We start from the raw sequence: 17,004 nt of genomic DNA on the forward strand, positions 1-17,004 counted from the left end.
GGGGCTCGGCGGGGCCGCCTCCCGGTCGAGCCCAGCCGTTCCGTGCCGTGCCGTGCCGAACCGAGCCGAGCCGGGCGCTGCCGAGCCCCGCCGAGCCCCGCCGCACCGGGCGGCACCGGCGGCCCCGGCGGTACCGGCCCCGGCGCTCTCCGCGGTGCTGAACGGCTCCGCCGCGCCCGCAGGACGCGCCGCCGGCGGGGCTCGGCCCGGCACGGCCCGGAGCGGCTCGGCCCGGCCCCGAGTGGCCGCGGGGGATGGAGCCCTTCCTCGGCTGCACCGGCGCCGCGCTCCTGCTCTGCTTCAGCTACGCCGGTCTGCGCCCGGTGGAGGCAGGTACGGGCGGCCGGGCCCCCGGGAGCGGCCGCAGGGGGTGCGGGGAGGGGGGTTCGGTGCGGGGAGATCCCCCCCGGCCGGGGGAGCAGCGCGAGGGGACGGAGTTTGGGGGCGCCGGGACTTGGTCGGGATTTGGGTGCAGAAGAGGCGGCGGTTTCGGACGCGCAGCCCCGCGGCACCGGGCTCGGGGAGCGCCGGGCGCTCGCCCCCGCGGGGTCCCGGCGTGGGCGCTCCAGCCGGGCATCCCCGGGAAAGGTGGCTCGTGGGGATGTGCCGTGGGAACGGGGAGAGTGAGCCGAGCCCCGAGCCCAGCGCTGGGCACGGAGACGTGAAAGCTCTTGGGCACCTGAGCAGCGGCACCGGTTCGTGCCACTGGGATGAACGGGAGCAGAGGGGGCAAAGCCGGACCTGCTCTGCCGATGCCGCGGCACGTCAGCCTCGGCAATCCCCCTGCCCGGCTCACCCCCGGCTGTCCGGGGCCCAGCTGGGAGCCCTGTGAGCTGGGGAAGCACCACGGCCCCAGAGGAACCACCTCTCCGGGGGCACAGCACGTCCCAGCCACTGGAAACCAGGCCCCTCCAAGCTGAGCTGAGCAGTGGGGGATCTTTGGGGAAGGCAAAGGGCCCCATGAGCTGGATCTGATTTTGGAGCCACCAGGATGTGCTCAGGTCCACTCTTCTCTGCATCAGCCGGGCTGAGCCTTGACCCCAGCACCCCATGTGGGTGTAAACTGGGCAGTGCTGGTGCTGCTCCCCAGCCCAAACCAGCCTCCCTCCCCAGCTCTGTGCAGGCAGTCGAGGGCTGTCTCCTTCTCTGGCTGCAAGATGTTGGTGGAACAGCTGCTTTGATTTGCAAACCGCTGATTGCCAGGATATCTTGCATTCCAGGAGGCTGGGGGTGACTATTAGGGATGCAGGAGCTCCAGGGAGTGGAAATTCCTTTGGTCAAGTCAGCCCCGGGAGTTGCTGGAGTTACATCCAGCCTTGTCAGGGCTGCAGCAACCCCCCCCTCCCCTGAATTCCTTCGGCTCTGACATCCATCCTTGGCCTCTGAAGTTGCCGTTTCACAACTGACAGATCCGGGGAGATTAATGAAAACATTCCCGAGAGGAGGGAGCGCTGAGGAAAACACCGCGGCACAATGGAGGCGTCTGCAATTGTGACAGCCCTCCCGATTTCCTGCAAACTAGGCCACTTCCCTGCTCTTCCTTATCCTTGAATCACCTCGGTCGGCAACTGGGAGTAAACATGGAGTTGTGCCCCTGCCCATAACCACCTCCTGCTCCTGCCTGTGCCCCCAGGTGTCCGTGCCACATTATGAGCTGGGCAGCTCCGTGGGCACGGAGAGCTGCCCTGTCTCATGGGCACAGCACGTGCTGGGGAGGCAGGAGGTTCAGATATGGGCTCTGCTGAACCTGGGTGACCTTGGTGTTGGGCCACACAGCCCTGCTGCCTCCTATCTCTGCATGTCTCCTTTGCCAAGGGTGGTGATGGGCTCTGCCCACGCCCTGGTGAGGCAGCAGACTTGTCCTGTCCCTGTTTTTCAGAGAAGGAACAGAGGAATGAGGGTCTGGAGTGGTTTTCCCAAGGTCACACGGAGGTAGTGGCAGCACCACCACCAGCTCCGTGTCCCCAGCTCCACCTGATGATGTGGCCACCAGGCCACTGAGGCACACAAGAGTCACTGGAAAAGCCCATGGAGAGGAAATCATTCCCAGGCAGGGATGGAGGCTCAGGGGTCCTTTCCCTTTGGACCCAGAGCTTGTGCAAGTGGGTTTGAAACAGTTCCCATTGTGAAAGGTTAAAGCTGCTGTTCCCAGGAGGGAACTGGTGCAAATTCCCCCCTGGCAAAGCCATGGCAAGGGTGAGTGAATGAGCAGCACCGAGCACAGGCCCTGCTTTGAGCAGTGGTTTGGCCAGACAGGACCATTTTTTGACAAGGTGATGCCAAGGTGAACAAGAATCGGAAGCAGGACCAGGAGAGAAAAGTAGCTGAGAAATAACCTCCTTACCAACACTTTTTGACAGCCCTCAGCATCCCACCTGTGTGGGTGATGCCCTCCGAGTCATTCCTGCTGCTCCCTGCTCCAGAGGGTCCCTGAGGAAACGCTCGGGATGGTTGGCAAGTCAGAAACAGGATTTGATTTTGCCACAGCGTTGCTCTGCCAGCAGCTCCCTCCTCGTTAGGCTGAGTTAACGAAGAGGGGGCTGAGCTGGGCTGGGCTCAGGGCACTGCTGAGGGCTGTAAGAGCAGTGGGGAGATGGTGGAAGACCCCAAAATAGGCCATGGTCCCTGCAACTTTTTAGGGCAAAGAGCATCTCTGCAAGGTACTGGCCTGGAGAGCAGCTCAAGTCAGGTTTGTTTTTGTGAGATGGAGGGCAGAGGTGACACACTGCCAGGTAAAACCTCCCCTGCCAGCACAGCTCCAGGTCCAGTTCAGCTCTCAAGACCTGGACTGGCCTCCAGTTTGAGGAGCCCCTTAACAGCCCCCCCACCTCCACTGCCCAAAAAGGGGCCAAACCTGCCTGGCTGGATTCTGGTCACTGCTCAGCTCCAAAGTGCATCCTCACACCCCAAGCCACGCTGCAAACCAGCCACCTCCTCCTCTGCTGAGGTGAGTGTTCGTCCTCACCCCCTCCCCAGGCAGCCCCCCGGCCTCAGGGGGGAAGGAGGGCAAAGCAAAGTTGACAACCCGACTCCAGGTGCTGATTCCCGCCCTGTGCCTGCCTGGGTGAGCCCAGGGAGCTGAGCTCACCCGTGGTGTGGCAGGATCAGACCGAGCCACAAGCTCAGCACACACAGGAGGGAGAGCAGCGATCGCTCTGGGAGCTCCCTGGGAATAACAAACCAACCCATTCCGGCCCCTTCCCTCCATCCCGGAGGCCACGGAGATTCCTGGCCAGCTCAGGGGAGGCGTAAGCACTTTATTGATTTCTGCATTCCCTGTGGGAGAGGTTTAATTGGAGTGGGGAGGTTTCCAACCTCCGTGTCAGCCTCTCAGCAGGGATGCTGCTGCGCACGAGGCAGCCAAGGTTGTGCCATCCTCTTCCAAACGCTGTCTCCTGCTGGGAATATACCCATGGAAAAGGGACATCCTGCCCAGAGAGATGTGCTTGCAGGTATTAACTGTGCACAGGGTCCTCCATGGAATATCATCCATGTGCTGGTACTGGACACGGCCTCGTCCCTCGGAAATTTATTGCTAAATAAACCCCTCTTGGTTTATAAAGTGCCCAGAGGCCAAATTAAGGCCTGAATCAAGTATAATTCAGTTAAAAGCAGAAATGTGTTGAGCAATGTAGCTGCAAATCTTTTTATGTGCAGTAAAAAGTGGGATACAAGAGCAGAGCTGGGTTGGGAGCAGCCAACAAACTCCTGGGAGAGGTCTGGCACCGGCATCCAGCACTGTCTGGGAAAATCCCGGGCTTGCTCAGCCCCTCTGCCTCTGATTTCTCTGATATTACAGAGGGGTGGGCTGAGAGGAGCTAGAAAAGCCCGTGGCACCCAGTTTTCCACGGACATTCAGGTCCTGGGTAAACCATGCCACGATGACAATGACTCTGCTGTGGGTTTGCAGCATTAAAATCCAAAGGGACTGAAGGGACCCGAGCGGATCCTGCCCGGCTTTGGGACTCAGGGACCCCAAGGTTTGGCAGTGTGGGACTCTCCAAAGCAGAAGCACCCCTTCCTTCTGCCCTGAGGGATTCCCAGCGGCCAGGCTGGACACAGAGAGCATCTCCATGCTCTGTGAAAAGGCTCCATCCTCCCTGACAGCATTTCCACCCTCACGTTTGGGCACCTGCTCGCTGGGAATCGGCAGCAGAGCCGAGGGGTGGGTGGGAGGGGGCTGGCCTATTAATATCCCGTTTTTGCAGGGAAGTGGGCGGCCAGCGGGAAATAATTGCCTCTTTCCCAGCCCAAAGAACCACCAGTTGGTCTTTCTGCTCTTTGAAATTGCCAGAGCTCAGCAAAGAGCCCCGCTTCCCACGGGGCCGGGAGCGGGATGATCCCTGCTCCCTCGCACTCCCCTGGGGCTCCCCTCATTAAAACCCTCGGGAACGCTGAGCAACGTGCCAGCCCTTCCTACACACCCCATAAAGCCAGCAAGCAATTATATCCACTGATGGGATCCATGCTGGGAGAGCTCAGAGAGGCTCAGAGAGGCAGCAAAAGCAGGTCTGTGTGAATCCACATGCCTGAGAACATCACATGGATCTCACGGATGCTCCTTCCCCTTGCAGGTCGTGTCCTTCCATCTCCTGCATCTGCGGGGTGCAGGGATGAAGAGCTGCTGGGATTTAAGGCTGGCATTCACTGCTTCCTGCAGAAAGAGCAGCTGGCAGGTGGATGGCATGGAAGGAGCTGCTTCAGAGCCTCGGCAGGCACTCGGCTCACTGGACCATGTCCCTGGGGCTCTGAGGCTCTGAGCCCTTCCCTGCAGGAAAGATGCTGCCTGGGAGAGGAGCTAATGGAACTGGGAAATGCTGGGAGTACAGAATAACCTCAGCCATGTAGGAAGCAATTCCAGGCACCTCCAAGTGGTTGGAGTTTCCAGGACAGTTGAATTCAGAGGGAGGTTTCTGGGGCCAGGCTGGGCCCCTTGGCTGGGGAGATAATCCAGGAATACACTTTAATTCCAAACTTATAACCCAACCACAGGACTTGGCTGGCCTGAGGTGACCTCCAAGGGTGTGATATTTCCATAGATTCCTCCTTTCCTTCAGTGATGCCTTTGTGGCCCAGGAACCTCCCTGATCCTACAGGTGCCAGGCAAGACACCCCAGGGTTTGGACACCCCCTTTTCTCACTCCACCACCCCCCGATCAACATCCCCCCCTTCCCAGGTGACAGCAGCAATGGGGTGGAGACAAACCTTCCCCCTGCTCTTTCTCCCACCCATCCCATCCTATTTACAGCTCCAGTGCTGGAGCCAACACACGGAGCAGTGGTTGGTCTCCTCTTCCTCTTCCTCCACAGCTGCCGCTGTGCTGATAACAAAGCCAGGGAGGAGCCAACCCAGGGTTCTAAAGTGTGTGTGTGGTTCTCTCTCTCAAATAAAAGTCCACTAATAACGAGGAAAACATTTAATGGGAGGCTGGAAGGGGTTTCTCAGGATCCAGAGGGGATTAGGGATGATCTCCAGGGCTCATGTCTTCTTGCTGCGCAGCGGCGGCGCCGACCTGCACCTGCCAGAAGGGCTCCAGGTGAAGAGGGAGGCAGAGCTGGGACACCCAGCCCTGGGAGACCTGAGATTGTGGATTCTGTGGGAAGGAAAGGAGACATGACTTTAGAATCCCCGGCTTTGAAGCTGCTGCTGCTCGTGTTTAAGAGCCTTGATTCCATCTTATATCATCAAGGCTTCCCCTTGCGGGGGGGAGAGGGAGGCCCAGTTTCTGCTGATGTGAGAAGGGGAGGATCTTTCCATCCAAATTCGGCCAAACAGATCCTCTGCCAGTTTGCAGAGTGGGATTTGTTCCAGCAGCATCACAGCTCCTGTGCTGGGATGAAGCTAAACTGCTAAACCAGGAATATTGCACCACACGGGTCCCTCAAGGACCAGACAGGGAATGTGCTGCCCTCAGAGATCCTGGAATAAACAGGCAGAGAAAGGCTTGATCCACAACATACTCCCTGCTATCCCTGCAGCCATCCCACCCTCTGTGCCCGCTCCCAGAACACCAGCACCTTCCCTGGCTGCCACAGGCACAGAAGCAAAGTTTCCAGGAGTTGCACATGACTCTAGGAGGAAGCAAAGGTTTGGAATTGGCCCTGCTAGCGCTGCTGACCCCCTGCAGCTGGCTGGGAAGCAGGAATTACACTTTCTCCACCTGATCTCAGCCAGGCTGGCACTACAGAGAGCTGCAACGGGCCCAGGGAGCCAAAAGTCACGTGGAATGTCTTGGAACAGTGTTTGGATTTTAGGAAGTCATGATCTCATTGTGCATCTCCCGGGAGCGGCCAGAAAAGCATCCTCATGGGTGAAAATTTTGCTTCCAAATTATTCACTCAGCTCTGGGAGCAGGAAACTCATTCCTCCTGGGTTTGTATTTCTGTCAAACACTGCTTAACTCTCTTTTCTTGGTGCTTTTTATGCTGGTTTGACACCACTGGTTTATGTGTAGCTACTCCTAATCTGTGGTAGTGCAAGGGAAGGCTGTCCTAGATTCCCAGATTTTAGAGCTGCTGACTTCAACTAGTCTGCCTCTCTCTCAGGTGTTGCTTCAAGGGGGGGTTCTAGAATGTTCTTGACCACCCACATCAGATGATTTCTCCCCCACCTCCATTCAGATTCCAGCTTTGCAGGCTTTGAGCTCTGGGTTGCAGCTTTGCCAAGTGTTCCCTCCTGCCTCCACCTTCTCCCACCACTTCCCAGAGGGTTCTTTGCTCTCTCCCAGCTCTTTAAGGTCTTCCCAACTCCCCCACATTTTATGTCATCAGGAAACTTGGACACTTTTTATGCTGTGCCTCCCTCAAGGTCACAAATTTCAAAGGGGACTCAAGTACCAAGCGCAGAGTGCCGTGTGTTCCCTTTTCCCAGCTTTTTCCCTGCTCTCTGTTCCTGTGGGGTTAATTAATCTTTTCCAAGGCCTCCTCAACTTAAGCTGAGTGGTAGCTCCTGAAAAAAAACCACCAAAATTCAGCTCCTAAAAATACCCAGGGAAGACAACCACGCCGGGATTCAACGGTGCAGAAGTGCCCGGTTGCAGCTGGAGACTGTTTTGTCTCCCATCCCTCAACTCCGTCATGTCCTCTCCCTATGTTCCAGCAAATTCATCAGGCATGACTCACAGACCTTCCCTGTGCACATTCCTGTCTGCTGACTGCCCCTTCCTAAAATTAGACCCGACTCTGGTTGGTTCAGGCACGGGGGAAGGTGAGAGATGCAGAGCCACGTCCCTTCCCTGTGCCACAGCAGGGAGCCGGGGCTGGAAGGGGTTGGTGCTCGGGATGGGGAGGATGATCCATCTCCCTCCTCAGCTTGTCCTTGGCCCTGCTGCTGCAGGGGAAGGTGAGGATGATGAGTGTTTCCTGATGAGTGTTTCCTTCCCCCAAGAGCTGGCAGGGGAACACTGCCTCATTCCATGAGGGCCAGCCCCTGGGAGATGAGAACACTCTGGGTCAACACCAACTCCATCATCTGCTCCAGAGGGGAATGACACATCCCCTGTGAAATCCTGGAGACCACAATCACTTGCTGCTCCTCCTAAAGTCCCAAGTTTATCCATTCAGCAACCCTTTTGCTCACTGAGAGACTCTCTGGAATCAGTCTGGGTCTGATTCTTGTCCAGACATCCTATTCCTCAGGGACTCCCTGGTGGGTGTGGAAGGAATGAGGGCGTTGCTCTGTGAGTGTAGGACAGCACTGACCTTCAGCTGGGGAATTCTGTGCTCCTGTTATTTCTCTGTTCCCAGGGGAACATTCACCAGGAGTGATGTCAGTTGTTTGGAGACACTGACACTACAGCTTGAATATTTTCAGCCACATCCAGGCTGCTGGGACTGACTATAAATCCAACAAGTGTTACTGGAGATGGGCACACGTGCATCCCTCTTTTACTGGTGACCTCAGCCCCGGCCCCAAAGGGGCTGTGCAGTGATTCTAATGCAACAAAAGTATTATCTTCTTATAAAAGTCAGAAAAAACATTACTCTTCCTCACCCTCCTGAGGTTATTTAGAGCATTTACTGCTTTGGGTTCAGGGCACAAGCTGGAGATTGTGAATTAAATGTGACCAGAGGAGAGGGAACAGAGTCCAGCTGGAAGAGCTGTGCCAAGTCTATGATGTAAAACCTTCACCTGAGATGCCAAGAAGGGCTTTGGACTGTGTAGCTCCCTGGGGAAGAGGCTCCCAGGGAGGGTGTGCAGGAGTCCAGCTCTCCTTGGCAGGGCTGGCAGCTCCACAGAGCCATTCTACTGGAACTGGGAATAAACACAGAGCCTCAGGCAACTGCTTTCCTGGCCTGCCCTTCTCCCAGTGCAATATCCCTCAGTGTGTCCTGTCACCAGTGGGTGGATGATTGCTGGATTTCCTCTGACATCGGCCACGAAATGTGTATGAAACATTTTCTGCCAAACTTACAGGGAAAAAGCAAAAGAAACACTCCCAGTTACTACTCCTGCATTTCAAACCTCCAGAGTGCTCATCAAAGCATTCCCTTTGCATACTTCCCAGGCAGATTTTGCATCTCCTCCCAGCTGTCACTGTCAGACCGTAGTAGGGAACAACAGAGAAAACGTGGAGCGTGGCTGGGAAGGAGGAGATGAATGAGCTGCTCAGGGCTTGGCTGTGTTGGCAAAGAAACTCTTCCCAAGGGTCAGTTATTTCATATGTAGAATCATGGAACAGTTTGGGTTGGAAGGGACCTTAAAAATCATCCAGGTCCCCTCCCCTGCCATGGGCAGGGGCACCTTCCACTAGCCCAGGTTGCTCCAACCTGGCCTTGGACACTTCCAGGGATCCAGGGGCAGCCACAGCTTCTCTGGGCAACCTGTGCCAGGGCCTCACCACCCTCAAAGGGAAGGATTCCTTCTCAATATCTAAGCTAAATTTCCCCTCTCTCAGTTTGAACCTGTGCCCAATGACACTCATACTCTCAGCAGAGATCTCCTCGAACCTCACTGGGAATCGAGACCTGGAGTACCTGCAATTTCCAGGTCCCATACCCAGAAACAAACCCGGGAAGGACCCTGAGGAAGGTCTTTTCCCACTCCCTTCCTTGCCCTAGCTCTGCCCCCTGCCCCTGTAAAGGCTCTGCTCTCCCTCCTTGCAGACAGCCCGTCGGCTCCAGTAAATGTCACGGTCAAACACCTGAAAGCCAACTCGGCCGTGGTGACTTGGGATGTCCTGGAGGACGAAGTTGTCATTGGATTTGCAATTTCCCAACAGGTACAGTGCCTACAGTTGCTCAGTTCCAGCCACATTTGTCTTCCCCCCCCAGGTCCCCTCAGTGCCCAAATCCTCCTGTTGCAATTTAAGCCCATTCCTTCTCGTCCTGCCCCTCGTGGTCCGAGGGGATTTGGCTCCCCGTCCTCTTTGCAGCGGCGCTTTGTGTGCTGGTGGCTGCAGAGAGGGAAGGGCCCGATGGGTCCCCACGTCCCTGGTGGGCAGGGCAGGAGGCAGGTGGCCTTAGGGGACAGCAGTGCACACGGGAGGCCTCCCCACCACTCTGTGCTCTCCTCTCTCGGCTTCCAGAAGAAGGACGTGCGGATGCTGCGTTTCATCCAGGAGGTGAACACCACCACCCGCTCCTGTGCCCTCTGGGACCTAGAGGAGGACACTGAGTACATTGTGCATGTCCAGTCCATCAGCATCCAAGGCCAGAGCCCTGCCAGTGAGCCAGTCCTCTTCAAGACCCCCAGGGAAGCTGAGAAACTAGCCTCTAAAAATAAAGGCAAGTGTGGGTGAGTTCCTATGTGGCCCCCGGGACGCCCAAGGCAGCGCAGGGCTCTGCAGGGAGGAAACAGGATCCTGTGCAGGGAGAATGGCTGGGATAAACACACACAGGGGGCTGAGTGTCCTCTCACAGCCCCCAGGGGACAAGCAGGACGTCTCAGGGTACCCAGCAGACCAGGCTGAGGGGGGCACAAGGTGACAGGGAGGTGCTGCCAAGGCGGGCTGCTCCTTTCTCCCGTTTCAGATGAGGTTTAACAGGCAAAGTGAGGAGGAGAAGGTTTCCATGCTGGGAGCTGTGTGTCCAGCTCCCTGCAAGTGGAGAATGCCAGGGGGAAATTCCTGAGCAGTCTGTGAACTCATGTGGAACCAGCCCCCTGGATGGCACTGGCACTTGTGGGATTCGAGGAGCCTCCCGTGCTTGGATTCCAGGGCAGCAGGGAAAAAAAATAGCCCAAATATTTCTTACACTTGAAATATTTCTGCCAAATCACAGAAAACTGAGGGTGGAAGGGACCTCTTGAGATCACCCAGTGCAAAGCCCTGCTCAGGGCAGGTTGTCCAGGATCACATCCAGTTGGGTTTTGGATATCTCCATGGAAGAAATCAGGCACTTCCTCGCTGGCAACTCCTTCACCTGTTCCTCTCAAGCCAAACCAGATTGTTGAGGGGTTTCTGTCAGCAAGAATCCCTGCTCCAAAAAGGGCCCAGGAGTGCAGGACTGTGGGACACACAGGTCCCTGTTTGCCTGCTGAGAATCCAGCCTGTTCCAGGGCATTTGGCCGTGGTTCCAAGGATGTTGCAAGTTCTTGATTCTTTCTATTAAAAGATTTGGTGGCTGTAAATACTGAATTGCTGCTCATCTGAAAGCACTAAGAGGAGCAGTGCTCCCTTTCTGGGGGCCTGAACTGTAATCTTCTTAGTGCTTTGAAGCCAAGGAGGCGAATTACGCCCCGCAAAAAGGCTCTGCTCCTTTCTGAATCCCAGGGCTCCACTGCAAAATATCCTGCCAGGCTCCTGGAACTGCTGGAGCCTGCAAGGCTTTGTGACAGCCACAGACAGCACTAACAGGGACAGAGACAGCAGAGCCACCACAGGCACAGGTAATATGTGGGCTCACCCTGTGGTAGCTCCTGTTGATCCTGTCCCACTGCTCTGTCCCTTCGGGATGTCACAGAATCAGAGAATGAATCACAGAATCATGGAATGGTTTGACTTGGAAGGGACATAAAGATCACCTGTTCCCACCCCTTACCATGGGCAGGGACACCTTCCACTAGCCCAGGTTGCTCCAACCTGGCCTTGGACACTTCCAGGGATGGGGCAGCCACAGCTTCTCTGGGCAACCTGTGCCAGGGCCTCACTACCCTCCCAGGGAGGAATTTCTTCCTAACATCCCTTCTAAGCTGCCCTCCTGTCAGAGTGAGGACTCCCTCAGAGCTGTGACCCTGGCACACTGCAGATTTGGGTCAGGGTGTTTGGTTTCATGTCTCTCTTTCCCCCCTTGTGCAGATGAGGTGACAATGAAGGAGATGGCGAAGAAAAACCAACAGCTGCGAGCGGGGGAAATTCTCATCATTGTTGTGGTGTTGTTCATGTGGGCAGGTCAGTTCAACCTCTCCCTCAAAAGCATGTGATATCCATGGAGTATCCCTAGGGATGGATGGATGGATGGCTTGGTTTGCACATGTAATCATGGAAAGACCTGAAAAGAGACCCTTCCTCCCACCAGGAGTGTGGAGTACTCAGCTGTAAGGTTGGGCAGCGCCAAAAGCAGGTGAATCAGTGGGTCAGGTCTGGTCCACCAGGAGTAGATATTGGACTTGATGGAGACAATTCCCAATGGCTAATCCTGTAATCTCATTTTTTTAGAGAATTATCTGAATATAATGCCCTCAGCCCTGGAATCATGGACAGGTGCGGGTTGGAAGGGACCTTAAAGATCATCCAGTCCCACCCCCTGCCATGGGTAGGGACACCTCCCACTAGACCAGGTTTCTCCAAGCCCTGTCCAACCAGCCCTGGAACACTTCCAGGGATGGGGCACCCAAACACCCAAGGGGATGCCTTGAGCCCTTCAGATGATCCAGGGCATCTGTAATTATCTGGATATTATATGACTCCAACACTCATGTAAAACAGAAATTTAAGAGTCTCACTCTCCACACCCACTATTTTATATATATATATATATATATATATATATATATATATATATATATATATATATAAATGTGCACACTGAAACCTACTTAAAACCAATTAAAATAATGGAAGCATATGGAAGAGTTTTCCAACAAGAGCCTGGCACCACATGTCAACAGATCTTACAGGAAATTGCACCTAGGGGAGATCTCACTCGTGTTTTAAGCTTGTAAATAGGGAGAGGAAAATCCCTCCAACTCCTGCTCCGTCGGTTTAGTGTGTCTGAAGTGGCTGTTGTTTGGAAATTACACCCATGAGTTAATGGGAAGTCAAGTTTGCACAGGTTTGTTTTCTGTTCAGAGCCCCCCAGCGTCCCCTGGCTGCCTGTAAAACATTAATGAGCCCACATTTGCTCCCTGAATGGCCCAGGTGACCCGAGGAAATCTGGCAGGGAGGGAAATTAGCAGCAGGATAAATCTGTGATCCATAACAAGACAGCCTTTGCCACTCGTGTTTAGTTCCCCTGTCCCAGTCAAACCACTTTCCCACATACAGAATTTTCCTCATCACAGAGGGGGAAGGAAGGATTAACTGTGTCATGCACAGTTCTGCAAAGTGAATCCATGCATTACATTTTTTTTTTGCCCTTATTTGCACCTCCAGAGCCAGGGCAGAAGTTATTCCCAAAGACAACAACCACACAAAACCCTAAACTAAATTAAAGGGTTTCCAAAACCTCTAGTCCATGATTTTTTCAGCATTTATGCCAAGTTTTACTTGTGCACATCCAAATTTAAATGCCCTGCCAGGAAAAACAATCATGAATAATTACATGGAGTGACTGAACAACTGATTCATCTCCCCCTGTAGAATAATCTGAAACTCAGATCAGCTGGGAACAAAGAATTTGCTAATCCCACAATTTCCCTTCCAGACAGATGACTTACATTTAAAAGGGAGAGGAGGGGTGTGGGGGGGAAAATCTCTCTGCATCAAGTGGGTTCTTTACAATGTCTCAGTGTAAAAAAACCCTCCCTCCAGCTCTTAACCCGTCCTGTGTGATGATGTTTGAGCAAATCCAAACTGGAACCAGTCCATGCCCAGGGCTCTAGACAGAGCCAAGCCCCCAAACTCTTGTGCTATCCGTGTTTCTGACATTTTTCGTGGCACTTTGCTTCTTGGTGCCTCAGTTTTGCCCTCTGAGATCACAGAAGGTGTGACCCTGGCAGATGTTAACACCTGCTCTCCCAGGCTCAGCTGTTTGTCCCCATTCCCAAAGAAAGGACTGGGATCACTGTGCATGTCAGCAAAGCCTGGGGGCAGCTGCCATAACCACAGCTCACCTCACAGAGCAGTTTGTGACGATCTGGTGGAAGTTTTACACACATTTTGCTATTAAGGAGTATTTTTCAGTAAGGGAAAAGCAGCATCTGCCTGGACCTACTTAACCTACGTGTCTGGAATGTGCAGGCAGAGATGTTATTTGGTGAAAGCATCACAAGGAAGCTTTGGAGACAGACATTTGCAGTCTTCTTACGTGCCATGGCTGCCCCTGCTTCCCTCTCCATGTGCCTGGGCAGGAGGAAATTTCCACTTGCAGCTTGTGCTGCTGTGGCTGTTGCCCATTTGCAGGTGTTGTCCTGCTGCTGGCACACAGGACCTGCCTCCCCTCTGCCAGCTCCAGCTCCTCTTCCCCTCAGAGGACAGAGATCAGAGGACATGTTTTCACTGACCAGAGATTCCAGGAGCCCCTGTGTTTGCAAAGCAAAAAAATCCCATCGAACCGCAGGGGTTGGTTGTTGGCGTGAGGGCTTAAAACACTTGTCCCATTTATTAACAGGGAAGTTGGAACATAATTAAGCTTCTGTCCTCCTGTCTAACTAGTTTAGCATGGAATTAGGCACGGGGGAAGGAAAGAGCCAGAGGGCTGCCTGGCTGCGTTAGAAAATGATCCCTGGGAGGAATTGTGGATGCTGCCGAGGAGGCACAAAGGCGGCTGGCAAGGGGGGATCTCTGATCTCGGCAGGCTGAGCTCGTTTGTGTGATCACTGATGGTTTTTCCTGTCAGGGGTGATTGCCCTGTTCTGCAGACAGTACGACATCATCAAAGATAACGAGCCAAACAACAGCAAGGAGAAAGCCAAGAGCGCCTCGGAGAACAGCACCCCGGAGCACCAGGGCGGGGGGCTCCTGCGCAGCAAGGTGAGAGCTGGGGACGGGGCACACAGCCCTGAACCACCCAAAAACCCTCTGTTAAACACCCCCCCTCCAGCCGGGATGCGAAAAAGGAACACCCTCCACCCCCACGCGCCACTTCGTGCTCTGAGCCTGCCAGCCACGCCTCTGGATGGGCCTGAATTGCCACCAGAAATCAGGATTTAACCCACAATTCTGAATTATCTGAACACCTCTGGAAGAACAACGAGTTCCTTGGGTCCTTCCACGGCCCTCAGGGGGCACGTGGCAAAGAGGACACCGCTCTTGTAATTAACTCAAAGTTAATCAGCAGGAGCACTGGCTGGCAACACGCACGATGCCAAAGGTTTGTCACAGCCTTAGTAAACAGGTTCAGCTTAGAACAGGCTCAAGCCTGTAATTTATACCGACTTCTTTCAATTAATTTAACTTCCTTGTGTTTCTATTCTCTCTGGCACATCCCCACCGCTTCACATTTATTTATTATTTTAAACAGTTCGCTAATTTCTGCTCACTCAGAAGCAGTGAGGAACCACAGAAGCCTAAGGCTCAGCCCTGGCCCTTTTGCATCATCATGAGGGGACGGGACAAGAATTTTCACAAAACCTGACCAGCACAGTGCCCTGACCTCTGATGTGGGTTGATTTTTTTCCCCTCTATCCATCTTTTCTCCCTTTGTTTCCTCTTCTCTCCTAGTTTCCAAAAAACAAGCCCTCAGTGAATATCATCGAAGCATGACAGGCCTGTCACCTGATCGATGGACTCCATCCCTCACTCTCACTTTCTGCCTCTGAGCCGTGATGACTGGGGAGGTGAAACATTGCCAGAGCGACCTGGAAAGAGACCCAGTGATTGTCACCTGCTGGCAGACACCTCCTCGCCCGTGTCCTGCAAAACATCTGGCCAGGAAGGAAAATCCTTCAGAAAACCCTGACACCCAAAGAAGACGGAAAAGCATCGGTGAGACAGGTGCTGACCCGGACTCGTGGATCACCCGGGCTGGAGCAACGTCTCACACACTCCTTTCCCCCCTCACACTCCGTCTTCTGGGACGACTTTCCTGTCTTTGGGAACGTACGAGGTTTTGTTGTGTCTCTATTTGGTCTCGCTGTCACTCCACCCTGACAGAATTCCCGTGAGCTCGGGCACCAGGCACCGACACCCCTCCCCGAGCAGGAATGGAGGGAAGCTCATCCCAAACGCCACCAACGAGCCGAATTCTGGCTGCTGCGCGCTCTCGCCTTGCTTTGCTCATCGATGTGTGTTGTGTGACACGTCTTGCAGGTGGGTTTTTTTTAGAAACAAAAAAAAAGGCATCCCCCAGTTTCCATTCCCACCAGGAGAACCTCCCCTGGTTGTTCTCCGGTCAGGCTGCAGCACATCTCTCACTGCTGCTGTCTCTCCTGTCTCACACTGGTGCTCTTCACCTCAGAAAACCGGGGAACACTGAGGCACAGACAGACACGAGGGGACACCAGAAGCTGTTATTTAGCTTCCAAGGATAATTTCAACCATTTTCTTCATGGTATTTTCAGCTGGGCCTGAGTCCACCACCAGTGTGATAAAAGGTCCATAAAAATGTAGCCAGTCAGCAAAAAAAAAACAAAAAAAAAAGAAAAAAAAGACAAAATACCTGATGATACCGGTTGCTATGCAAGGGCTCCAGGGGCAAGAGCTGTTTGTTGTGGAAGGCTCTGGCCTGAGGGACCTTTTTCTGAGGGCTTAGGTTCTTAAAATGCTTCTTCTAGCAGGGTTCCTGTGGGAAGGGCTGGTTCTCCTGACAGTGCCTGCACTATTTTTGTGGTGTTGTGAGGGCAGGTATCTGCTGGAGACAGCCCTTCCCAAAAAGGATGAGGATGAACGGGAAAGGGGCTGGGGTTCTCCTCTCTCTTATTAAGTGCTTGATGTTTGCAAGCTGACAGGATCCCTGGGATTGCTGGTGCTCTGGAAGCTGGTAGATGCAGGACCATCATGTGGACAAGATTTACTCTCTGTAGTGTGCCATGGGGTATCTGTATTTATTTAATTACTCCACGAGACCACTCCATATGCACTAGGGGATGAGGCAGGATCCTACTTGTTCCATCCAATGCCAAGACAGGTTGGCCTGAGTAGGGTTTGGATCTCGTTACAACAAACCTGCACTCAGATGAGCCTGGGTGAGAAGTCCCTGCAAAGAAACAGGCTGGCAGGAAGGACTTCAGCCATCTCTCCTCTTCCACTGGCACCAGCCTTTCCAAAAGAGCTGGTCTGGGAGAAAGGCACAGGGAAGTTTGCTTGCAGATGTGTTGGTGAACAAGCAAAGGCTTCCCTTGTGCTGGTTTCAGAAGACAGGCCAACCCCAAAGGTCTCTTCAGTGGATCCTTTGCCAGAACATACTCCTCCATCACCAAGAGGGAGAGGTCAACACCTCTGATACAGACAGAGCAATAAACATTTTATAATGTACAATAAAAGATTAAAGGCATCTCTTGTGTCCTTGTAACATCTGAATTTGGTAATTTTATATTCACCTGCTACGAGCAGAACACACCCCACAGAACTGGGGGGCCTTCCCTGTGTTTCCCAGTGACTACAACCCAAAATGTCTGGGTGGAGAAACCCAGGAAGGTTCAGAGTTCACTCTGGCTGCAGGACAAAAAAAAAAAACAAACCTGCACCATAAATAGCAGCACAGCCATACCTAGCAAAATCCTTCAGACACGGCTGTTATCTCCTAAAGAAAGAAACAGCATTTGGAATCCATAGCCCTCCAAAGGGAGATTTGGGACAGATGGTACAGCATGTGCAAAACGATAAGGGAGATGCTCTCTCCTAATCCGGGAGCAGACAGCCAAGCAAACAGCCCTCAGAAGGTGCTCAAGAGGAAACTCACCCTGGTAATTTGGCAGGTGGGGGGGTTGTGTGGCTGTTTTTAAAGACAGTTGTCCCTGGGACT

The 17,004-nt window shown here is 53.8% G+C and overlaps 2 protein-coding genes across 3 annotated transcripts in view; one reads left to right on the forward strand and one right to left on the reverse strand.

Annotated features, from left to right (window-relative positions):
- On the forward strand, positions 1-16,551 carry FNDC5 (fibronectin type III domain containing 5). 2 transcript variants are annotated; one of them, XR_004360790.1, is made up of 7 exons: positions 1-333; positions 9,106-9,221; positions 9,528-9,726; positions 11,238-11,330; positions 13,939-14,072; positions 14,763-15,350; positions 15,989-16,551. XR_004360790.1 is itself a non-coding variant. In XM_032709986.1 (6 exons), exons 1-6 carry the CDS (start codon positions 255-257, stop codon positions 14,802-14,804), a joined length of 663 nt encoding a protein of 220 aa, XP_032565877.1. In that variant the 5' UTR covers positions 1-254; the 3' UTR covers positions 14,805-15,675. The 2 variants fall into 2 exon arrangements, 1 of the variants encoding a protein (XP_032565877.1); XM_032709986.1 differs by lacking the exon at positions 15,989-16,551 and having other exon boundaries at positions 14,763-15,675.
- Positions 5,403-17,004, reverse strand: part of LOC116797959 (S100P-binding protein-like) — a 26,167-nt gene continuing 14,565 nt past the window's right edge. The window contains exon 5 of the mRNA XM_032709984.1: positions 5,403-5,594. Within this exon, the coding sequence (XP_032565875.1) occupies positions 5,480-5,594 (115 nt within the window). The 3' untranslated portion in view covers positions 5,403-5,479. The remainder of the gene's footprint in view (positions 5,595-17,004) is intronic.

Source organism: Chiroxiphia lanceolata, chromosome 24, assembly GCF_009829145.1.
Source record: "Chiroxiphia lanceolata isolate bChiLan1 chromosome 24, bChiLan1.pri, whole genome shotgun sequence".
NCBI classification, from domain to species: Eukaryota; Metazoa; Chordata; class Aves; order Passeriformes; family Pipridae; genus Chiroxiphia; species Chiroxiphia lanceolata.

What these genes read in the sequence shown, in the direction of transcription:
- FNDC5 (XM_032709986.1), top strand. Translation starts at nt 255, where the DNA reads ATGGAGCCCTTCCTCGGCTGCACCGGCGCCGCGCTCCTGCTCTGCTTC. An exon ending in TCTGCGCCCGGTGGAGGCAG is followed by an intron (nt 334 to 9,105) that starts GTACGGGCGGCC and finishes CCCTCCTTGCAG; the next exon opens with ACAGCCCGTCGGCTCCAGTA. An exon ending in ACTAGCCTCTAAAAATAAAG is followed by an intron (nt 9,727 to 11,237) that starts GCAAGTGTGGGT and finishes CCCCTTGTGCAG; the next exon opens with ATGAGGTGACAATGAAGGAG.